The sequence below is a fragment of the Aspergillus puulaauensis genome, chromosome 1 (genome assembly GCF_016861865.1).
Source record: "Aspergillus puulaauensis MK2 DNA, chromosome 1, nearly complete sequence".
NCBI classification, from domain to species: domain Eukaryota; kingdom Fungi; phylum Ascomycota; class Eurotiomycetes; order Eurotiales; family Aspergillaceae; genus Aspergillus; species Aspergillus puulaauensis.
This window is the reverse complement of record NC_054857.1, coordinates 471,461-494,191: the sequence shown is the minus strand read 5'-3', so window position 1 is coordinate 494,191 and position 22,731 is coordinate 471,461. Positions and strand designations below refer to the sequence as shown.

Below are 22,731 nucleotides of genomic sequence, written 5' to 3'. Positions count from 1 at the left end.
AGGGGGTTTAGTAGTGTAGCCTAGCCCTAGTCCTGTTGTACCTTTTCGGTGCACTTGAATAAACTATACTTACCATTTGATTCATACAATGTCACCCAAAAGCACTATACACGACCCGGCCCCTGATGCCCAGGGGAAGGAGTCCGAGAAGCCTGCCTCAGTCTTAGCCAGCCACCCGGAACTCGTCAGCGACCATAGCACAGAGGAGGGTGGCCTGCAGCGTAGGCTGGAGAACCGCCAGATCCAGCTCATCGCCATCGGAGGCTCCATTGGGACTGCCCTCTTCGTAAGTATCAACGAGGGACTCAACAAGGGAGGGCCTGGCAGTCTTCTCATTGCATATGCAGTCTACAGCGCCATGCTATCTCTCGTCAACAATGGAATAGCCGAGATGTCCACGTACATGCCCATCAGCGGTGCCTTTATTCGGCTTGCTGGGAAATGGGTGGACGAGGCGTTTGGTTTCATGGCTGGATGGAACTTCTACTTCTATGAAGCCCTCCTTGTCCCGTTTGAGATCACAGCGCTGAATCTGGTGCTTGGTTTCTGGAGTGACAATATCCCAGTAGGGGCGATCTGTGCGGCTTGCATTATCCTATATGCGTGAGTTTATCTCTACTCGACACCTTTATATTTTGTCAAGGCTGTAACATGCTAACCGTTCAGCGTCCTCAACATCCTAGCAGTCAAAGCCTACGGTGAATCCGAATTCTGGCTCTCCAGCGGTAAGGTAATTCTAATAGGCATCCTCTTCTTCTTCACCTTCATAACCATGGTCGGCGGCAATCCCCAAGGCGACGCATACGGCTTCCGCTACTTCAACACCCCAGGCGCCTTCGCAGAGCACAACTCCCAAGGCACCCTCGGCCAGTTCGAAGGCTTCCTCGGCGCCCTCTGGTCCGCCTCTTTTACTTGTGTCGGCCCCGAGTACGTCTCGGTGGTGGCAGCCGAGGCCAAGTTCCCCCGCAAATACATCAAAACGGCCTTCAAAACCGTATACTACCGCTTCGTGGTCTTCTTCGTCGGCGGCGCCCTCTGCTGCGGTATTGTCGTAGCCTACAACGACCCAGCCCTTGTCCAAGCCCTATCCGGTGAATCGTCCGGATCCGCCGCCGCGTCTCCCTACGTGATCGCCATGCGCAACCTCAAAATCCAAGCCCTACCGCACCTCATCAATGCCCTCCTCGTCACCACCATCTTCTCCGCCGGCAACACGTACACGTACTGCGCAACTAGAACCCTCTACGGCCTCGCCATTGACGGCCGCGCCCCCGCCATCTTCACCAAATGCACCAAACAGGGAATCCCCATCTACTGCTTCGCCCTGACAATGCTCTTCGCCTGTCTCTCCTTCCTGCAACTGTCTAAGAACTCCGCCTCCGTGCTCTCCTGGCTAATAAGTCTCACCACGGCCGCAGGAATCATCGACTACATTGTCATGTGCATTACGTATATCTGCTTCTACCGCGCGTGCGTCGCCCAGGGGTTCGACCGCAACACTCTCCCCTACAAGGGCTATTTCCAGCCCTACTGCGCGTACATCGGGCTCGTGTGGATGACACTGGTCGTGACGTGCTACGGGTACGAGAGCTTCAGACCCTGGGACACGACGGGGTTCTTTACGCACTATACCATGCTGATTGTGGGCGCGGTGCTGTTTACGGCGTGGAAGGTGCTCAAGCGGACGAGGTGGTTGAGGCCGCACGAGCTGGATCTGCATTGGGAGGCGCCGAGGATTACGGCTTATGAGGAGCTATTGCTGTTGACGGAGAGTGAGAATTCGTTTTGGGGGGAGGTGTTTGGGGTGTTTAGACGGGGGAAGGGGGGGAGGGGGGTCCCTGTCCAGGAGTCTGTTTAGGGCTTCATTCTGGATTGTTAACGTGCGGGGGTGGATTGCAGTTGGGGAAGTGAACTCGGGTGTTCGGAGTGGTCCGGGCAAGGAAAAGTGTACTGGAAGGGTCTGGTTGTATGAGTTATTTAGTTGTAGTAGGTTGTTTGTCAACTGGTGTCCTGTCAATATAGCTCAGTGTGCAATAATGACTGCAATATATATCTCCGCATAACATCAACAACCAACGAAGTCCTATCAACCACCTACCGGACCGGAAGGAACGAGGGGATGAAACAAATAAAGAATAAATAAAATAAAATCCAAAATGAAATAGGAATAACAAAAAATCAAAAACCCCTGACGAGAAGGGATACTCCCGCGAATGGCTGGGCATGATAACACTGCGGAGACGGATTGGAACCACAAACCCACTCCCTGAGGACTCCCCTCTTCATATCTTCCATATATTCATGTACGTAGTCTATAGTTCTGTCTCCAAGTCGACTTTACCGGCGGAAAAACGGATCGGAGCCGCCGGGGAGCAGAATGCGGGGATGGCAGCTGGAGACCGTGGAGTGTCTGGAGAAGAACAGCAGCTGGGTCAATCTGGTCCATTCAATGCCCTCTGATTGAACACCATTGTGTCTTGCGTGCAGCTTTAGCCTGCGGGATATCCCATGTATTCAAAGCATCTAATCTCTTGGCTCGATCTTTGCTCCAGGATTCACCGGCGGGAAGCACGGTTCCGAGCCGATGACAATCTCGGTCCTGTGGGGTAGCTTATCGTCAATGATATCAAACAGCCGTTTATGAAGAGTCAATAGTATGCAGGAAATAATTTGTCGACATAGCTGGACCTGCTCTTCACAGAATTCTCAAAATGGCTTCACCAGCGTCATAGCCTTGGCCGGACTACTCCGCCAAACTACTCCGCAGGCTCCATCTCATCAATATACCCTAGTATATGATGATTACAGTTACAACGATGTCGAGGCCCACCGGTAGGATCGTTTCAAAGTGGCTCCGACGAGCACTTCGCATTGAACAGAAAGTCGATCCGCCTGTAACTACAGCTTTGACACTCCAAACCCATTCTCTCTGGCCCGTCCCAACATAGACCTGGATATTCCTGCCAAAGAATCCACACCCATGAGAGCCATAGTGCGCCAAAGTTCCCTTTCCAAGATATGAAAAACACTTTCCAACCCGGCTTGCCCGTCGTAAGCTAACCCCCATAGTGCCGACCGACCTATAAGGCACAAATCCGCCCCGAGTGCCAGGGTTTTAAACACATCGCTGCCTTTGCTGATCCCGCCATCGAATAAAATAGGTATGACTCCTTTGACTGCATCGGAGATTTCTGGTAGCATCTCCAAGGTGGATGGCACACCATCCAGCTGTCTTCCACCGTGATTTGAAACGACTATGGCGTCGACTCCAGCTTCCACTGCTCGGACGGCATCTTCAGCGGTCATTATACCCTTAAGGATGATTTTCATTTCGGTTTGAGACCGCAACCAGGGGATGACCTCCTCCCAGGATAGACTCGCATCGACCAGGGCCGAAGAATGCTCCCGGGCCACCTTTTTCGCATCCGCAGCTGTTCTAGCCTCCAGAAGGAGCCGCGCTTTGTTGACGCCCCCCGCGGACCTCGACTTGACATTTTCCATACTCAGACCAGGTGGAAGCTTGAAGGGATTCTTCCTCATTGGCAGACGGTTGCCTAAAACAGCCGTGTCCACCGTCAGGACTAGGGCTTCATAGCCCGCGGCTTCGGCGCGTTTAATCAACGCTGCGGTCACGTTTCGATCGCCTAGGAAGTAAAGTTGAAACCAGGGACTGGGGTGATTACCGCCGCGGGATGGTAGGGCTTCTATAACGTCTTCCATCGTTGTTGTGGCATTGGTAGAGAGGATGAAGTTGGTGCCGAGAGCACGGCACGCACGAGCGACGTCTATCTCGCCGTCGGCGCTCACCAGCTTCTGATATGCAGTAGGAGCAACGGCTATTGGGATATCGTAGCGCTTTCCGAATATTGTTGTGGCTGTATCCACGTTGGCGACATTTCTGAGAACTTGAGGGCGCAATAAAACCCTAGGCGTCAAACTTCAGCAACAAGTAAAAGCCCGGCCCTTGAATACGCACTTTTTGTAAATCTCCTCGTTGCGGTTTATTGTATTCTCGTCATCAGCTCCGGCATTATAGTAGTCCCATACTGGTTTCTCAAGGCGTTGTCGAGCAATCTCCTTGAAGTCGGCGACGGTGATAGGCGTGGTTGGACTTTCAGGCCCGGGCATTTTGCTTAAAGCGATAATTTAACTAAGGATGACAGGCCGCCGGAGGTTGTTTAATAGTTTATATAGTTTCATTTGATCCGAAGGCATCGGAAATTATCCGGGCTACCCTTCTTCGCTGAACCCTTTCCCCTATCTTGCAACGTTATATTATCAAAATATCGACAAGAAGTGCAGAATAAATTTATGTATTTTGGATCCCTATACGCCAATTCTTCAAAACATACTTTAATTTCCTTTCGCAACCGTATATCGAGTTTTGAAAATCATTTCGGACTGCGCACAACTGTACCGGAGTTTTCCCGTTGAAAACCAACCCGGACACTGTAGTTGAACTGAGTGAGGAGAGGTCTGTGTTCCAGAGAGGCCACTAGAGGAACACAGTATATCCCTCGAATTCTAGCTAAGAGCGTCTGACCGTGGCTCTTTAGCATTAAAGGACAGCCGCGTACGTAGATGGCCCTGGGATTTCCGTGAATGGCCACATAATCAGCTGGATTCGGTGCCAGCCTCAATATTGGCATTGTTGCAGAGGAAGAATGAGGCGAATTTGGTCAAGGTGTCTTCGGATCCGAATTTCATGTTCTGATTACGAGCTTTCTTGCTGCGGATGGCGGTTTAGGGTTCTAGGCTCACTGGTCCACGGCGGAGGGCTTTCCTGAGCCATGGTTGCTGTCTTGGCCAACTGAGATCGTCTAACGGTCTATCCACGTTGACTGACATTGTTGACTGACATTGAAATGATTGTGCAAGGCCATGAGAAATTAATCAGGGCAATGTTTTCTGGCCCTGGTGCTGGTTCATTGTCACTGTGTGAAATCACCCGGAGATCCCCACACAACCCAGTATAGACACCACAAGCTATGGCGTCTCACGATGGGAGCACGGTGACTTGGGTTTCCGGTTCCATGGAGCTGGGCTCGAAGCTCCAGTGAGCCAGAGCTATACAAACTCTACTGACAGCTTTCCATGTAACCGTTGAAAAATCTGCTGGAACAGCCGGGGTGGCTCCTACTGCCTCGCCTCTCGATGATACATGTCAAATATCATCTCAACGTCTTTCCTTCACCTCACCGACTCAGTAGGGATGCCCCCCCAATGTTGTCCGATAGCGTGAGCGTCACCCTCACCCAACCGCAGGAGTATGCCTTCACAGCCTTCTCCGCCATTACGCTCTACAACTCCATCGAGCTGATCATCCTCTGCCTGGCCACTTTCAAGCGCTACCACGGCGTCTACTTCTGGAGCCTGTTCATCACATCATGCAGCCTCATCGTGAACACCCTTGGCTTCATCCTGCTCTTCTTTGTCAACGTCACCCCATACGTCTCCGTCACAATCGTGCTCATCGGGTGGTACTGCATGATAACAGGGCACTCGATCGTGCTCTGGTCGCGCCTGCACCTCGTCCTCCATCAGCCTCGCATCCTGCGCGCAATCCTCTACCTGATCATAGTCAATGCAGTTGTCCTGCAAATACCCACCACCGTCCTCCTGTACGGCGCCGTCTCACCCTCTGTCGGGGAGACCTTCACAAAAGGGTACAACATCATCGAGCGCATCCAGCTCGTGGTCTTTTGTCTGCAGGAATCGCTCCTCTCGAGCATCTATATCTGGGAAACGGCCAAGCTGCTGTATTTGCGCCCGCAGCGCGCCCACCGCATTATTCTGGTCCAGCTGCTGGCTATCAATATTGTCATTCTGGCGCTGGATATCGTGGTCGTTGTCTTCCAGTACGCGGGACTGTTTGCGCTGCAGGTTGTCTTTAAGCCGGTTGCGTATAGTATCAAGTTGAGGCTGGAGTATGCGATTCTGGGAAGGCTGGTGGTGTTTGCGACGGGCGCGCAGGGGTCCTCGTCCAGCGGCAGATCGCAGAACGAAAGTGGTCCATCGTGGCCGGGGATGGTGGGTGTGAGTGATGAATCGTGGAGAAGCGGAGGCAGTTCGAAAAGCAATCCCTGTAGATGTGGCAATTCATAGAGTCGAGTAATAGAAATAATAATACACTGCTTCCTGTGTTTTTTATACTGCATCCCGTCTCCGGATCGCGCGGGTTATCTGCCCCAATCATGAGATCGAGATGCGGTGACGGGCGGAGCAGCCTGCATTAGTTAGTCTATTAGTCTGCTCTGATCAGGTCAGAAATCAGAATGCCGAGATTCCGTTGAATCCGTTCAGAGATTTCCAGCTGCCTGTTCGGGCAGGACCCCCTGACGCATTGCAGGATGTCTGTGTGATCGCGATCCAAGCGCAATATCTCGATTCATGCAATCAGCGACAACCACAACATGGTTACACGAGTCAGTCATTGACGAGTCAGACTCACAACGGAGGGAATCTCGAATGATCCGAGATTCCACTTGCCTTGCACAGCCAAGAGTAAGCCAGCACCGACAGCTGCTCCTAGCGCCGCCTAGTGTGAATCCTTCGACCGACAAGTGTCCCCTGCCCCCCGCGTTCGCAAGCCGGCTTCTTTGTTCTCTGGCTTCTTTTTCAATTGCCAATTCCCAGCCTCGACGGGCGAGTCGCGATCCCTGACTTGGTCTGTAACCAGAAAGTGAGTCCAGCATGGCTGCCACAACACGGTTGGAGATCGCCATTGACGAGGACGTCGCGTCATTTACCGACACATCAAGCACTGGAACATCACTGGCCGACAGCGTGCTGCAATACGAATACAAGCACGGCCGGCGCTACCACGCTTATCAGGCTGGCAGTTATGCGTTTCCTAATGACGAGCCCGAGCAGGACCGGTTGGATATGGTGCACCACGTGTACTACCGCGCCCTGAACAACAGGCTCTTCCTGGCTCCGTTCGACCCGGCGGGGAAGAAAGTTCTGGATATCGGCACAGGGACGGGCATCTGGGCAATCCAGTTCGGGGACTGGTATCCTGAGGCTGCTGAGATCGTGGGGAATGATCTCAGTCCAATCCAGTCTGCCTGGGTGCCGCCCAATGTACGGTTTATTATTGACGATGTTGAGAAGCCATGGGTCCCCGGAGAGGAGTATGACTTCATTCACTGTCGGTATATGGCCGGGAGTATTAAAGACTGGCCAACGTTAATACAGCAGTGTTTCGATAACCTGAAGCCAGGCGGGTGGCTGGAGCTACAAGAGACAGCAAACAGACTCTACAGCGAGGATGGGAGCCTGAAAGACGACAGCGCCACGAACAGGATGATCGACGGCCTGATCGAAGCCTGCGACAAGATCGGGCGCACCATGGACCCCGCGCCGCAGATGGAGCGGTGGGTGCGCGAGGCCGGCTTCGACAAGGGTCAGATCCTGACGGAGAAACTCAAGCTGCCTGTGGGCATCTGGCCCAAGGACGCAAGGCTCAAGGAGTGCGGGGCGCTGCTACGCGTGAACTTTATCGAGGGCGTCTCTGGGTTTACGTCTGTGCTGTTTGGCGATGTGCTGGGGTGGACGCGCGACGAGATCGAGGCGCTGAACGCCGGTGTGCGCGCGGAGTCGCTGCGCAATGATATCCATCCGATCTTTGATTTCCATATTATCAGCGCTCAGAAACCGCTCTAGAGGATGGTGATTGGTGGTGGGGGATCTTGGTGTTGGGCCTGTTGGGTTGGATGTTGGGTTGGTGGCCTATGGGAGCTGGCATAGGGCTGGCTCGGTGTATGTGATATTGTGATGGGCTCGCAACGCGCAGGCGCTTGCAGGGCTGGCCGATTTTGGAATTTACTGTCCAATCATGAGCGTTGGTTATCTGGGATGAACACATGGCCTTGATTTTCACATTCGTTCTTTGTATCACTACTAGCGAGGCTGAATTTTGTGGCAGCCGAACTATAAAGCAGCACAGCAAACTGACTTTCTGACGCCGTCGCGTCCTACGGCATCTCTTCCTGTTTTTCTACTTCTACTCTCGAACATCGTCGAAAGTCGCATCAAGTATGGACGATTACATTGTTCCAGACGAAATCGAGGTCCTTCAGCCTCCGTTCAAAGAGGAGTTGGTCTCGCTGAGCAAGCCTGACCCTGACCTCGCTGCTGTACGTTAATAGCACAATCTCACAAGAGTATACTGACGACCTAGCTATTTGACCAACTGCCATTGCCCTCTGGTGGGTTCTTCACCGGCGCCCCCCTCGATGACCTTCGCACCCAGCACACAGCCATCGAGAAGGAATTGTACGAAACTGGCCCGACCCTCGGAACCAGGGAGTCAGTAGGCAGGATCCCCATGCGAGACGGATACAAAAGTGAGATCCGCGTATTCAGGCCCAGCGTTCTCCCCGACGACGGAGGTCCTGTGTTCGTTCTGATATATGGCGGAGGGTATTTGGTCGGCAGCAACATGCAGCTCGCTCCGTCCGCGCGAGCCCTGTCTGCCTTGTACAACGCAACCACCATCACCGTCTCCTATAGGCTGGCCCCAGAGCACCCTTTTCCTACTGCTCCAGAGGACGTCTGGGACTCGGTCAAGTGGATAGCCCAGCACGCAACCCTGCTCGGCGCCGACCCATCCAAGGGCTTCATTCTCGGCGGCGTCTCAGCCGGCGGCCACTTGACTACTCTTACAGCCCAGCGCGCCGTCAAAGAGAAGCTCTCGCCCCCTCTAACGGGTCTCTGGGTGGCTGTCCCCGTCACGACCTTGACAGAAGAAGGAATCCCCTCGCAATACCGCAGCGATTGGGTGTCCCGAACCCAAAACCAACACGCACCTATCCTGGACGTGGCCGACATCAACTTCTCGAAAGAGGCATACAAACCCAACAGCACTTCCGACAATTTCACACCCTTCATGTATCCCGATCGTGCGCACCAGCTCCCGCCCGCCTATATCCAGGTTGCGGGTTTGGATCCCCTTCGCGACGACGGCTTGATCTATGAGCGTTATCTCCGGGACCACGGGGTTAAGACTCGTCTGGATGTTTATCCTGGTGCTCCACACTGCCACCACGCCATATTTCCAGAGCTGGAGTCGTCCAAGAAGTTTCGTCGTGACACGCCTGTTGGTGTGGGTTGGCTGTTGGGCAGGGAAGTCAGTGACGAGGATGTCACCAATGTTGCGGGCGAGGCGCTGGGCTTGGTCGATATTATCGCCCGGGCAGCGCTGTGAGGTCCTTGAGGAATGTTTGCAGCGTAGTATTATGAACAATAAATATTTGTAACTCGTCCACATTCTTAACTGCGTAAACTCCAGAATCCGCGGCGGGATTCACCGAAGTCCGCCCAGATCACGGGACTCCCTCTCCTCTCAGACCGGCCCGGGGTTCGCCGAATCCCGCCCGGCTTTCTCTCACATCAACACAGTCCTTCTTCTTCCTCAGCCCAACCCCGTTCTACAACTCCAGGCTTATCATCGTTATCCCCGAAATGAGCGACTCCGCTTGGACAACTGCCCCATACGGCCGCGCTTGCGCCAGTTGCGCGCAGGCCAAATGCAGATGCCTGGTTGCGGATGGTGAAGGAAGCTGTGCCAGGTGCGTTAGCCGTTGCTGTATAGTCGGATTTGGCCCAACTAACTCAATAGATGTCGCCGATTGAATCGAGAGTGTATACCCGCTCCGCGAACACGAAAGATGAATCCCATGCGGAGATCCGTCGCTGCAAAGACCGCTCAGTTGGAGCGCAGACTGGACGAACTCACCACCCTGCTCTCGAGCCAAGCTGTGCAGTCCAACGCTGCGTCTAATCCCACTCCTGCTGCCCCGGACGCTCCGCTGTCGGATTCGGGGTTCAGCAGTGCGTCTCAGGCGCCTGGGCGGTCTCCACCTTGTATACAGGCGTATGTGGGTGATATCCCACAGCTTGGTCCTGCTCAGCCTGTCACTGGTGATAATCATGCGACGGATGACCAACAGATTCTCGATGAGTTTTGTGCAAACAGACTTCCTTATCTGCCTTTCATTTACATTCCGCCCCTTACCCCAGTCGAAAAGATTAAGCGCGAATCTCCGTTCCTGTGGCGCAGTATGCTTACGCTGCATTGCAAGGACACGGCCCGGCGGATGGCCCTCCATACGGAGTTTAAAACCGCGGCTGCCAATGCGCTGCTTGTGGAGTGTCACCGGAGTTTTGACCTGCTGCAGTCTCTTGTAGTATACCTTGCGTGGTATGTCCTCGCCCCTCGTCGCTAAGCCCTTTGCTGACTCGCCCAGGATCGGGTTTGAATGCCAGCCGCGCAAAATTTCCCTTGGCCCGTACATGCAGATGGTCACCGGCTTGGTCCTGGACATAGGCCTCAACAGGCCTCCACCGCAGACGCCTGATATCCCTGGAGCACAGTTCATCAGGACTGGGACGGGGTCCTGTCGGCCTTGGGTGTCTTTAACTCGCAGCATGGACGAGCGGCGGGCTGTTCTTGGCTGTTTTGTTGTCTGCTCCGCGTGAGTCGCCTTTCCCTCCTATGTCAAATCTAAATCTAATATTGATAGTCTATCACATACTCTGGGCCGCACAGACTCACTCCGGTGGACACCCCATATGAAAGAATGTCTAGATGTCCTTCAGGAAGCAAAAGAAGCACCGGGCGACGCTGTACTGGCGCAGATGGTCCGCGCCCAGCTGGTTGTCGACAAGGTAATAAAAGAACTAGGCCATGACTTCGAGGCAGTAGGTGATGCAGAGCGCAAGGCACCGCTATCTGTCTACGTCAAGGGGCTGCAGGCGCAGATCGACGATGTGCGCAATTCCACACCACCGGAGCTGTTCCAGAACAGTAAGTGTTTCTCGCACTGTCTAGATACTCACACTGACACTAGTAGACATTCTACCTTTACATTTGTATCACGCTGAAACCACAATCTACGAAACGGCAATGGCGAAATCCGCCGCAACCGACGAAATCGACTTCGCCCGCCTCGACCATCTTTACGCCTGTCTCAATGCAGTCCAAAAGCGATTTGATGTGCTTCTCAGCCTCCCGGCATCTGAATTCGCATATATACCCTCAACCATCCTCTTCCCCACAGCTCATTCCCTAATCTCACTCCTCCGTTTATCCACCTTTGAATATCCCGGCTGGGACCCGGTGATGGTCCGCCGAACAGCCGACCTCCTCTTCCTCACCCAGCAAGTAGCCGACAAATTCTCCAAGGCCGCGGAAGTAGTAGGCATCCAGAACCCACCCAACAGCGAAACAGCAGACTGCTTCACCACGGCGTCCCGAATACTACTAGGGCTGCGAGCTGGGTGGGCGTCTCGGCTTCCCGAAATACCCAATATAGAGACCACAGCCGCAGCGGACAAGGTCCCACCGCTACCGGAGATCAATCAGGAGCTTATAGACACTTGGCTATCCTCTCAAGATTTTGCTTTCCTGTCGGAACCCTCGTTTGGAGGTGCTTGGTGGTACTAGGTTCCAATATTAATTGTCCGACTAATTCTCTTCCGGCGTATCTCATGACATCCGCCACATAAGACCTAGCAAACAGCCAGTTCGTATTCATTAACCAGACTTCCGTGAACAGCAACAGGCGCAAGTGAGCCACGAATCAGACGCGGCATTGGGGGCTGAAGAGTCATCGCGATATTGGACCAACTCCGCTCCGATCCCGATTCCGTCTCGGAGTTAGAGCACAAGACGGAGGAAAACAATCCTGACGACTCACAGGGATCACCGCTAAAAGGCTTTAAGCACTGGGTCTCCCGATTTAAATTGTCAGGTTTTCCTCGTTTCTGTGTATTCTCGATCCATCAGCCTTATTGACATCCATGGACGAAAAATATGCCATAGAGGGGGCGGCCTCTAACCCCGACCGACGCCAAGAAGCCTCTTCACACCCAAATAGCACCAGTGAGATCCAGGGTAGATTATCTTCAGACCAGGAGACGCCATCCGTAAAGGAAGAAGGTTTTAAGGATGCACATTTGGCGCCACAGGCTGGACCCGACGATGCGACGAGCCCTACACCAGATGGCACCGAGCAAACACATCAGGAATGGATTGAAGGATTCCAGCTCTTCGTGGTGATGGCTGGTATTACGCTGGTTATATTTTTGATGCTACTGGATACTTCCATCGTTGCGACGGTATGCGTGCACTTGACCGTTATAGTACGAGTTTAGGATTGAGGCTGACTGTTGCAGGCTGTTCCCAAAATCACAAACCAGTTCCACTCGCTGCAAGATGTTGCGTGGTATGGCAGTGCATATACACTCGCTAGGTATGGTGACTATGTATCAATTGGCTGTTCATTGTTGACGTTCTTTAGCTGTGCTCTGCAACCCCTAACAGGCAAATTCTACACCCATTTCAAGTCCAAGGTAGGTCTACAGTTTACTGTTTACCACGCCGCGTTATTAATGGTGATAGATCGTCTTCATGAGTTTCATCGCCATCTTCGAACTTGGATCACTCATTTGCGGTGTTTCAACGTCTTCCAAAATGTTGATTGTAGGGCGCGCCGTGTCAGGGATGGGAACTTCAGGCATGATCAACGGCGCCTTGACCATTATTGCAGGTGCTGTTCCAATGCACAAAAGACCAGGTATGCTCAGAATAGCTATTCCCATGTGCAGAGCTAATAGATGCAGCCCTTATCGGAATGCTGATGGGCTTCACGCAGCTGGGCCTGGTCATCGGTCCACTGGTCGGAGGTGCTCTCACCACATACACAACCTGGCGATGGTGTACGTCCTTGAACCCTCAATTAACACCCATCTTACTTACCTCGCTATAGGCTTCTATATCAACCTCCCAATCGGCGGGCTAGTAGCCCTTCTCCTCGTCTTCACCCGCATTCCCGAACAGCGCAAAAAGCCCCCAGCCCTGGAAGTCCTACCCACCTTCTACAAAACATTCGACCTTGTCGGCTTCGTCCTATTCGCCCCTGCAGCCATCATGTTCCTCCTCGCTCTAGAATGGGGCGGTAACGAGTATCCATGGAACGACTCGCGTATCATCGGTCTCTTCTGCGGCGCGGGCGCCACCGCGATTGTCTTTCTGGGATGGGAGTACTATAAAGGCCGCGACGCCATGATTCCATTCCACCTCATTACCCAGCGCGTGGCGTATACGAGTTATGCGAATGTTGCTGCCCTGTTTGGTTTGACTATGGTCATTGCATATTATCTGCCCATCTATTTCCAGGCTGTGAAGGATGATTCGGCACTTATTAGCGGTGTGAATCTCCTTCCGCAGATTTTGTCGCAGCTTGTTGCTTCGGTTATTTCTGGTGTTCTCAGTACGTTTACTACCCTCATTCCTTTATCTCAGGTGTTTGCGTTACTTGCTGACTTTAACACCCCAGTCGGAAAACTGGGCTACTACATTCCCTGGTCCGTCGGCGGTGCAGTCATTGCCGCCGTCGGTGCCGGTCTGCTCTCAACTCTCACACCTAGAACTTCCACAGCCGCATGGGCAGGCTTCCAGATCCTGGTCGGTCTCGGCCGCGGCTGTGCAACACAAGCAGTGCGTCCCCATAAACTCCTTTTTTACGTACAGCACTCTAACAGTACTCCAGCCCATGCTCGCCGTCCAAAACGGAATCGCACCAGACGACCTCTCCACCGGAATGGCCATTCTTACGTTCTGCCAAACATTCGGCGGATCCGTATTTCTGGCCGTGGCCAATGTGATTTTCAGCGAAGGGCTGAAGAGCCAGATCCCGCGGTATGCGCCCAATGTGCATCCTGACGTGGTGATTGCAGCTGGGGCGACGGGTTTCAGGCAGACCGTCAGCGGTGATGACCTGCAGGGTGTGTTGAAGGGGTACGCGAGGGCTGTGGGGTGGGTGTTTTATCTTGTTGCCGCGCTTTGTGTTGTTACGTTTGCGTCTGGGTGGGGGATGGGATGGGTGGATTTGAGGAAGAAGAAGGGGGATGGCGATGTTAAGGCGAGTGATAATGGGAAGGTGAAGGATGAAGAGAAGGGGGAGGCTTCCGTTTGATACAGCGTCAAAAGGGGAAGGGCAATGTATATTATGGCATCTACACTCATAGACCGCCAAAGTATAGACTAATTCTACTCAACATCAGACGTACAAAGTATACCCTGCTACTCAAGTACATCTCCACGCAAAAAAAAGACGTGAAGACTGCCCGTGCTATCTCCCTGCTGTCTGATATGCTGTGGATCTAGCATCGGAAGTATTTCCGATGATATTTACGTCTAGTAAAGTGGAGTGAGAGGCACTGCCATCCCACGTCCATGACCTGACAACGACCCATTTACTACTACTGCGAGTCATTAAGAATTCCCTTCAGTAGATTCATACGCTTTGTAATCTATTTGCCTACGAATACTGATCTGAATAGGCTCCTATAGGTGCTCCTTCCTCTTATTTTTAAGCAGCTCCAGAATGCCATTGCTGACCGTCAAATCCGTCAAACTCACACCGATACTCTTATACGCAACGAATCCCTCGGAAATGAACCTATTCGTCTGCTCGATCCTCTGTCTCGAGCTCTTATCCTTTTGTAGAGAAATGATCTCACCCAGCTCAACCACGTCCTGGGCCGCGATTCCACTACTGACCAGTTCCCCACAGTTCTGGAGCGCAAAATCTCGGTCATCGGTCAACACAACGCCTCGACTCTCCCCAGAGACAGGGTTATACCCATCCCCGGCGGAAATAGCATGATGTAACAGTCCATGGTCGAGTTCCCACATCTCCGGCAGCCACGACCCAATAGCCGAGATGAAGGGCTGGCGTATTCTGCCCTGGGTAAGGTACCTGGCAGGAATTAACGGCTTCTTAGACGGTGTCGTGCAGAATACTGCGTCTGCCGTTTTGAGGAAAGCCTCGAGGTCGCCCTGGTAATTTGACGACGTGGTATGAAGGAAATGGAAGGAGGCATTGGTGCTCCAGCGATCTTGTTTCTCTTTGTTAATAGTTGTGATCAAGTTATCAACCCGGTCCTTGCTGGTGTTGACATATGTGATTTTGTTTACTTCTTCGCCGCGAAGAGTCAGAATCAGTCGCGTGTGCCAGAGGGCTTGAAGGCCGCCTCCGAAGATGACGATGTTGTTGACATGCTTCCGCCATGAGAATGGGACCATGACGTTCATGGATGTCCGGTAGCCGGTTATTTCTTCTGAACCCAGAACTGCGGTTGGAATTCCTATCCCGTCCGTTAAGATGATGGTCCCATGCAGGGGCTCCTTGGTGCCATCAGGATTGGGTGCGGCGTGGACGGTGATCTTGGTCCCGACGCTGGAATCGGATGTGAACGGTCGAAAGAGAGTATTTTGGCCATTTGCGCGGTTGGATACACTGGGCATGGGCTGGTACTGGCGCTCGCCGCCGACTGAGACGTCTTCGAATGTCTTCTCCACGATGTCGCGAAAGCCGATCGCCTCTTCTTGGGAAAGGTTGATGAGCAGATCGTGGATTGTGGGGCTGTCGAAGAACTGGATATTGGCCATTTTGGATGATTAAAGGCTGGCCGCTGGTGAATGAGCTGTCTGACAGGGGGTTTGGTGTATTTAAACAGGGACAAATGTCGTCAGATGAGGCATCCAGACCTGACCGGGAGAGCCCCCGAATTGATTTGATAAATGCGGAGAAGCCAAGTTCGGCCGCGGATGTAGCAGGATTAACTTTCTTCATGACATTACTTTTAATATGTAGCAGCTTCTCCAACTATGGTTGGCATCGATCTGGTTCGTTATCTTCACAACCGAAGCCCCACGCGCGGATGTATTACCGGAGGGGCAGGGACTGGATACCCCAATGTAGACATGCATTTCAGAGCAGGTGGCTATGCATTGTAAAAGGCATCTATCAAAGCTAGCAGCAGAGAATTATTCAGTATTCGTACTGCTGACTTGTTCGTGGGGGTCGGTGTCTATTATATACTACGAATCCCCAATATGCCACTGGTCCCCAACCCTAAATCCCTGCGGAAAAGGGTCTGAAGCATCCAGCAGCATCTGCTTATACCCAGTAATCCAAGCACTCCCTTTGACCGTCGGGTGAACAGCTTCGTAGTCCCCAACCCTTGTCGTTCCCCTGATATGGCAGTCAAAGGTACTCCCAATGATACTGCGGTGTTCGAATACTTCTCCAACGCCCAGCTGTGCCCTTGCATGTAGAACTGCCATCCTGGCACAGCTTCCAGTTCCACACGGACACCGGTCAAACCTGCCGGGCGAGACCACAACGGTGTTGACTGCAAACTTCTTCCCATCCAGTCCCTTCTGCATCGGCTCCGTGAACTCGAGGATGCTGACACCCTTGATCTCAGGGTTCTCTGGGTGAACAGGCGTATAAGCATCCTGAACAGCCTTCTTAATCCGCTCTCCAACCTCAATCAGCTTCGGCCCATTCTTGTTCTCAATCGACAGTCCCACTAACGCCGCATCGACAATCGCATAGATCATCCCTCCCCATGCAACATCCACATTCACAGCCCCAAGCCCAGGGACGTAGACCTTCAAGTCCAAGGCAAACACAAACGCGGGCACATTATCGAACGCCACGTTCTTGCACTTCCCATCCTCACACTCCGCAGTCACCCGAACCAACCCCGCCGCTGTATCAAGCGCTAATTCCGTAACGGGATCCTTCATCTTCACCATCCCAGTCTCGAGAAGGACAGTCGCAGTAGCGATGGTATTCCCCCCAGACATGGGCGGGTACTCCTCGCTCTCCATAATCAAGAACCCGGCATCGGCAGCTGGATCGCACGGCGGGAGGACGAGATTCGTACACATGGCTGGACGCCCGCGGGGTTCATTTAGCAGCAGCTGGCGGATGTCGTCGTCGTTGTCCCGGAAGTGCACCAGTTTCTCGTACATGGTTGAGCACTTGCTGGGGGCGTCGAGCACGCCGCCGACGATGACATCGCAGACCTCGCCGGCGCAGTGGCAGCCGACGACGTTGATGGAGCGTTTTATCGGCATTTCTTTCTTATTGTTTATAAGTGTGGTTTTGGGTGGTTGAGGGGCTGTGTAAACGCGGATTTTATAGTTTACCTCGGACTTGGTGGAGATGATGGAGAGATATCGGGAGGCCTCCCGGTGGCAGTCAACCCCGCTTGTTGGGGGATTGAGCTACCACCTCTTGACTAATGTTCTTTTGGTCCAGACGTGCCAGATGTTCTGTATCTCCCTGGGAAGGTGGGGTTGGGTTATGTTTGTGGTACATGGGAAATATATCTCGCTCAGTATAGGGTTCCTATTTGGGCTCTGGGGCATATCAACACCGGAACTGGATTGAGCTATGATCTTAGGTAACGGAGAGTTTCAATTACTAAAGGACCTGTAAAACTAGATGCATCGGATCAGGCCCTGGATTTATTTTTGTGTATTCCTCCAACAATAACCTGAATTTTGAACAGATGTTCGAACATCAGGGCATTATTATGGGATGCCTTGGAGAGATCGGCCTCTGAAGAGTTCCATTGAGACCAGGGTACCTGGATAGAATGGCCCCAGAAGGAATCAGACCGCATGAAGCTGTTTCGTGCCTATTGAGCTTACACAGCCTCGCATTTGATAAGCCGCCCCCTTTCGTATCCGGGAGATCAGCTTGAAAAAGGGGTGCCAGAAACCAGGGGAATTGTTTACCGTGGGGTCTGCAGGATTCTGGGGTGGCAATCCCCCGCAGATCGCTCTCATTCAGGGTCTCGATTCTGCCTTGCACCATGCAATTAGGGTTACTACCCCGGTCGCAGGGAGCTGTTGGCCCCATGGTCGCCTTAATTGCCGGGCCTAAATTTGGCATAGCCACCTTACATAGCCGGCCTTGGTATGAATATCATGACGAGCTGAATAACTGCAGAGATGTGGAGAGCTCGATGTGGGGGTGGGGGCTAGGCCAAGCGAATGGCAGTGTTGTAGCCCAGAGTATACTTACTGGATATGGTGCTTTGTTGCGCTGCGTTCAGCTTTATACCAAGACTTGCAAAATAGACTGCGCATTCATACATGAGACTATTCAGGGTTGACGTCTATATAAGGAGAGCAAGATCCCATCCAGTAGCACCATCATCAAAGTCTTTACTCTGCCATTACTCTTCTTCAGGGAACCAAAAGAAAGCCAGCCAGATCCTCTGATTTGAATATCTATACTTCTACCTCCATCCACAATGCGTTCCGTCCTGATCACCCTTACTGCAGCTTTGACTGCTCCCCTTGTGGCTGCTCTCCCACATCCCGACGACTCCAACACCGCAAAACTATTCCACAGAGGATCCCAATCCGACTTGATCGCGCGTGCGGATATCCCGAAAGAGGACCAGGTCGGGCACTTAGTTACCAGCCACGGCTGCTTCTCAACCGGCGGTGGATTCCCGCAGTGCAGAGACCTGATCCTTATGTCGTGGGGAGAAGACGGCGACTACGGCGACTGCAACACCCCGTCTGTGAACTCAGCGTTCGAAGACCCCTGCGAGATCAAGGGGTCGGACGAAGTGAAGATCGATACGCCAATGGGCGAGGGCATTTTCCAGCCAGACTCGAACTGCGGCAAGGACGGGAAACAGGGGACTATTATCACGGCTTTGGATGATACCTCGGTCAGTGGGTATGAGTGTGTCAAGGACGACCATCAGTTCACGACGTGGTGTGGATTTTCCTGGGCCAATAACGCGGTTATGAAGTGCACTTATAAGGGAGAGTTCGAATGAGCGTGGCTGTGAAACTTGTCTCCACAGATTTGGGTTTCTTGTTGTTTTCTTGTTCAGTTTATCGTTATTAAAATTCGTGAATCTACTTTGGTTCGAACTGAACCTTCTTTCCAAGCACTGGCATCCTCAGCAGTATGAATTGTAGGGATAGTTTGTGGATATCGGACCGATGACCCGATGATGTCCGGGCCGGGCATTGCGAGTACAGCTCTCTGGCTAGGCAGTAGGACTAAAACACTGCTATAAAGCTGGATTTTGGGCCGGCTCATTTTGTTTCATGTACCTTTCCTCTTTCTCTAAGCAGAGAATGGAGTTTGTCAGCTCAGTTGAGCTTTCACGATGACCCCGGGTATATCCAAGCAAACCAGGCACCAGTAGTCCTGCTACCACATCGGAATGGCCTAAGCGAATAGGGATAGGTAAATAAGGAGTACTGAAAATGGTAACTGAATAGCCTGTCTGCTCGGATGGCAGGCCAACTTAATTTATCATCGTCGTCGACAGGTGGCGATGGTCCGTCGTCGGGCCGATGGCACGCTCATACCACAGCCACTCCTACACAGAGGATGATCGGATCCGATCTTAATATTGTCCAGTAAAGGATCCGAGTACGGTCCGAGCTCATGCCATCCCCGTAAGCCCATTTCCCCCGGAATATGTCGTCGATCATACGGGGTATGATGGCCTCGTCGCCCCTCCATTTCGGTCCGACAACCGATCTCGTCCATACAAAATGGGAGAGGTGACAGCGCACGGAAGGGCAGTCACAAGCCTGGAACACAATAATGGACTCCCCTGATAGCAGCTCTCCCCGCTCGGTGTCTGTGGAGGCCCGGTATAAAAGACCGCGGTCCAGTATAGCCTGCAGGCTTTGTCGCGCGCGCAAAGTCCGCTGCGACGCAGCTGTTTCTGGGTCTCCGTGTACAAACTGCAGTCTCGATCAAGTTCCCTGTGAGATTGTCCCTGGGAGGCGGCGTCCTCGGTAAGAGAGATATCTGGCCTGCATATAGAGTATAGCTGACGAACACAATACAGGAAGCCCTGCGCGCAGTCGCACTTCCAGTCACCACTACCAGAATACATCCAGCCCATTCCCTCCCATATCGGCGAAGACGAGCTCACCTACCTCCGTGCAAAGGGCGCACTGCGTTTACACAGCCCGGCTGTCCGCGACAAGTTATGGCAAAGCTACTTCGAGCTGGTACATCCCACTCTGCCTGTCCTGGACCGTGCCGCAACGGTCGCATCGTTGAAGGCTGCAGAGGGCGCATCCAAGATCAGTCTTTTGCTGTTCCACTGTGTAATGCTGAGTGCCCGACTATTCCTCGATGCCCACGAAGGCAGGCATACCAAGCCAGCAGCTCTTCGTGCGATGTTCGATCGCGCCCGTGTGTTATTTGATATGGGGTATGAGACTGATCGGACCCTTTTGGTTCAGTGTCTGCTTTTGATGTCTCTATATCCGCAGCCAATTAATAGCCCAAAGGGCTCACTCAACCTCGTCTCACAGGCAGTTTCGCACGCATATGTGCTGGGATTACATAGAAACCCGGCGAGATTCTCAGAGGATATTCGTGACAGAAGTCGGCGCAAGCAGCTATGGTGGAGTTTGTATATTCGAGAGCGGATGGTACTGCTTGACCATGGGTCGCCGTGGATTATCAATGAGCGAGACCACGATGTCCCATTGTTGACACTCGACGACTTCGCCCATGACCCTTTATGTAGCGAGATGAACGCCAAAGACATATTTACGCCGGAGCACAATGCCAGTTACCAGCGAAAGCTGGCGCTTATGCTCATCGAACGATCCAAACTAGCAGTCATTGTTGGAAATCTCGCTCCGATATCGACCAATATTACACATAAACACGACCAACCCTGGCCATCTATCCACCCCGGAGTATCAGACTGTGAAGAGGTGCTCAAAACCGGCCAACTGCTCGATAAATGGGTAGCGAGCCTGCCCATGGAAGTTGCCTGCCTACAACCGAACAGCTACGCTAACGGAGAGAGCGACATGAACAGCCTGCTCTCCGTCCACATCACCTCCCTAATGCTGCTCTACCACCTCGCCTCAAACCACTGGGCCGTGCTCCGCTGGTTCCAAGTCTCATCCCCAACTCTAGACGTATCCGAATCCGCCATTAAAACCCTCTGGACAACGACCTGGCCGATAATCCACTTAATCGACAACCCGCCCGCCCAGCAGCCGTTCGCGCATATCCAGCTCCTCGCTCCGTCTCTGGTCCGCCCTTTGCTCCTATGCGCTATGTTAAGCCGCAGTACCCCGTTCTGGCTACGGCTCTCCTCTGATACGGGGTACATACCCTCCCTGTTTGAAAGAATCGGGGACGCGGATCCGTACTTTAAGCATGCAGTCGATTATGCACGCAATGGATTAGACCAGGCTGCGACCCCATTGTCGCCTCCTGATTCGCGTACCGAGGGTGGCTCTGAAGACCTTGAGATAGATACTATGAGCCCGGATACCGCGACAAACGTGTTTGATGAGCTGTTTGCCAGTTGTCCGTCTGATGTTGATATCACCGGGCTAGAGGTCCCGTTTTCGGATGAGCTGCTGCTTGCATTGGAGCCTGGAACAGTCACCTGAAAGGTGTTGGCATAAAAGGAAATAGAAGGAAGTCTCAAGGGATATAATATGGCGGAAGTGATACATTCTAGAACAAATACAAATGACACATCCAACGGGGGCGATTCCCTCTTTTGTCCACCAGACCATGGTCGATATAATACTGTAGACGGCGGAGCATTCATAGCAACAGTACAATAGTGAGACGTTATTGGGTTACCATTTACTGGGTGGTATTTTTGTCAAATATAAAAGAAGAAGGTGCATTGACGCGTGCTTACCGGTTTCGCACCGATCTGAATCGACCAGGAGCAGCCATCCAAAACAAATCTTTCCCAGGACATGGACCACCGAGATTTGGCGAATTGGAACGCCTATAAGCGCTAGCAACACACATCAAAAGGTATTGACGAGATCCTATCCTGACCTCCTCCACGACCTTGACGCGTTCTTATCTTGCAAATCCCCGACACACGGCTAACACTGTCTCTATAGCTTATACACAAGATAGCCAACCGCACCTCATCTCAAAACGCTGAAAGCCAATAACGCTCAAATACTACCAATAACCCTCATATCGACACCATGCCTGGAAGTGGAGCTGCCCCAATATGCCAAGTGGAAATATCCCTGACGAAACCTGGGTTACGAATATCTGGGCGATGGTCTTTGCCTTCGGACCAGGCTGCATGGTAAAGTGGCAGATGCACCGAGCATGGTTCATCCATGGTCCAATAAGCCTGTTTATGTGGTATTCGGATTCCTGGGCCCGAGGCCGAAGAAAGATGTATGATATTCATCTGCCCTCCAAGGTAGGTATGTATAAGCTGGGCTAATACCATAGGCGACTGAAGTGCTCAACCAAATGCGGAATTAGGAAGAAGGGCGGGCATATCGCGAGCCGATCCCTAGGGGTGTTATTGCCTGCCAAAGAAGTGGCCTCCGATGCCCACGACGGGCCAAATTCTTCTCCTGCAGATTCACCGCGACCGGCTTGGTGGACAAGGGGTTTATATATATTTGCCAAACCAAAGCCATATGATAAAATTGTGGGGGAGCGTTGTTTTTAGGTGGCGATGGTTTATTTCCGCTTGATCTGACAAGGCGAAAGGCACCCAATGCTGTATAATTAATCATCTCACTGTCTCAAGATTCGAAGAGCTGAGTATTTAGCATCCTTTTGGGACAGGGATGTAGGTGTCCTCCGTTCATTGACATCTATTGGCTCGCCATTATTAACGAACTTTTCTGGCACTTAGATTCATTGTCAGATTTAGAGACTCCTGCCGTGCGGAGCCCGAGGATATCTGGAGAGATATCAAGTGGATTGGCCGGCACATCGCTCAATTGCCGGAGCACTACCGCTGGGCTAACGAGATGATGATGAATCCTATCGTTGACGACTGGGTCCTGTACACTGAGGTCAAGCCAATGATCCAGGGATAACCGAACTAGAGCCGAATTATTCTGTA

General features: G+C 52.6%; 11 protein-coding genes across 11 annotated transcripts; 8 read left to right on the top strand and 3 right to left on the bottom strand.

The window, feature by feature from the left end:
* Positions 1-88: 88 nt before the first annotated feature.
* Positions 89-1,858, top strand: APUU_10231A (uncharacterized protein; the record flags this gene model as incomplete). Its single annotated transcript, XM_041698497.1, has 2 exons — positions 89-603; positions 667-1,858. The coding sequence occupies 2 exons, from the start codon at positions 89-91 to the stop codon at positions 1,856-1,858; spliced, it is 1,707 nt and encodes a 568-aa protein (XP_041549597.1).
* Positions 1,859-2,898: 1,040 nt separating this feature from the next.
* On the bottom strand, positions 2,899-4,128 carry APUU_10230S (alpha-hydroxy acid oxidase; the record flags this gene model as incomplete). Its single annotated transcript, XM_041698486.1, has 2 exons — positions 2,899-3,925; positions 3,977-4,128. The coding sequence occupies 2 exons, from the start codon at positions 4,126-4,128 to the stop codon at positions 2,899-2,901; spliced, it is 1,179 nt and encodes a 392-aa protein (XP_041549596.1).
* A 1,026-nt stretch (positions 4,129-5,154) lies between these two features.
* APUU_10229A (uncharacterized protein) lies at positions 5,155-6,105 on the top strand (the record flags this gene model as incomplete). Its single annotated transcript, XM_041698474.1, has 1 exon — positions 5,155-6,105. The coding sequence occupies one exon, from the start codon at positions 5,155-5,157 to the stop codon at positions 6,103-6,105; it is 951 nt and encodes a 316-aa protein (XP_041549595.1).
* A 588-nt stretch (positions 6,106-6,693) lies between these two features.
* APUU_10228A (class I SAM-dependent methyltransferase) lies at positions 6,694-7,665 on the top strand (the record flags this gene model as incomplete). The annotated part of the gene is made up of 1 exon (XM_041698463.1): positions 6,694-7,665. The coding sequence occupies one exon, from the start codon at positions 6,694-6,696 to the stop codon at positions 7,663-7,665; it is 972 nt and encodes a 323-aa protein (XP_041549594.1).
* A 374-nt stretch (positions 7,666-8,039) lies between these two features.
* Positions 8,040-9,208, top strand: APUU_10227A (alpha/beta hydrolase; the record flags this gene model as incomplete). Its single annotated transcript, XM_041698452.1, has 2 exons — positions 8,040-8,138; positions 8,183-9,208. The coding sequence occupies 2 exons, from the start codon at positions 8,040-8,042 to the stop codon at positions 9,206-9,208; spliced, it is 1,125 nt and encodes a 374-aa protein (XP_041549593.1).
* A 257-nt stretch (positions 9,209-9,465) lies between these two features.
* APUU_10226A (transcription factor domain-containing protein) lies at positions 9,466-11,449 on the top strand (the record flags this gene model as incomplete). The annotated part of the gene is made up of 5 exons (XM_041698441.1): positions 9,466-9,572; positions 9,623-10,204; positions 10,251-10,478; positions 10,527-10,810; positions 10,857-11,449. The coding sequence occupies 5 exons, from the start codon at positions 9,466-9,468 to the stop codon at positions 11,447-11,449; spliced, it is 1,794 nt and encodes a 597-aa protein (XP_041549592.1).
* Positions 11,450-11,805: 356 nt separating this feature from the next.
* On the top strand, positions 11,806-13,982 carry APUU_10225A (MDR family MFS transporter; the record flags this gene model as incomplete). The annotated part of the gene is made up of 8 exons (XM_041698430.1): positions 11,806-12,123; positions 12,181-12,257; positions 12,306-12,357; positions 12,407-12,581; positions 12,628-12,723; positions 12,774-13,277; positions 13,344-13,504; positions 13,557-13,982. 8 exons carry the CDS (start codon positions 11,806-11,808, stop codon positions 13,980-13,982), a joined length of 1,809 nt encoding a protein of 602 aa, XP_041549591.1.
* A 371-nt stretch (positions 13,983-14,353) lies between these two features.
* On the bottom strand, positions 14,354-15,460 carry APUU_10224S (uncharacterized protein; the record flags this gene model as incomplete). The annotated part of the gene is made up of 1 exon (XM_041698419.1): positions 14,354-15,460. One exon carries the CDS (start codon positions 15,458-15,460, stop codon positions 14,354-14,356), a length of 1,107 nt encoding a protein of 368 aa, XP_041549590.1.
* A 432-nt stretch (positions 15,461-15,892) lies between these two features.
* Positions 15,893-16,939, bottom strand: APUU_10223S (proline racemase family protein; the record flags this gene model as incomplete). Its single annotated transcript, XM_041698408.1, has 1 exon — positions 15,893-16,939. The coding sequence occupies one exon, from the start codon at positions 16,937-16,939 to the stop codon at positions 15,893-15,895; it is 1,047 nt and encodes a 348-aa protein (XP_041549589.1).
* A 1,187-nt stretch (positions 16,940-18,126) lies between these two features.
* APUU_10222A (uncharacterized protein) lies at positions 18,127-18,666 on the top strand (the record flags this gene model as incomplete). Its single annotated transcript, XM_041698397.1, has 1 exon — positions 18,127-18,666. The coding sequence occupies one exon, from the start codon at positions 18,127-18,129 to the stop codon at positions 18,664-18,666; it is 540 nt and encodes a 179-aa protein (XP_041549588.1).
* Positions 18,667-19,451: 785 nt separating this feature from the next.
* Positions 19,452-21,280, top strand: APUU_10221A (Zn(II)2Cys6 transcription factor; the record flags this gene model as incomplete). Its single annotated transcript, XM_041698386.1, has 2 exons — positions 19,452-19,648; positions 19,702-21,280. 2 exons carry the CDS (start codon positions 19,452-19,454, stop codon positions 21,278-21,280), a joined length of 1,776 nt encoding a protein of 591 aa, XP_041549587.1.
* Positions 21,281-22,731: the final 1,451 nt, after the last annotated feature.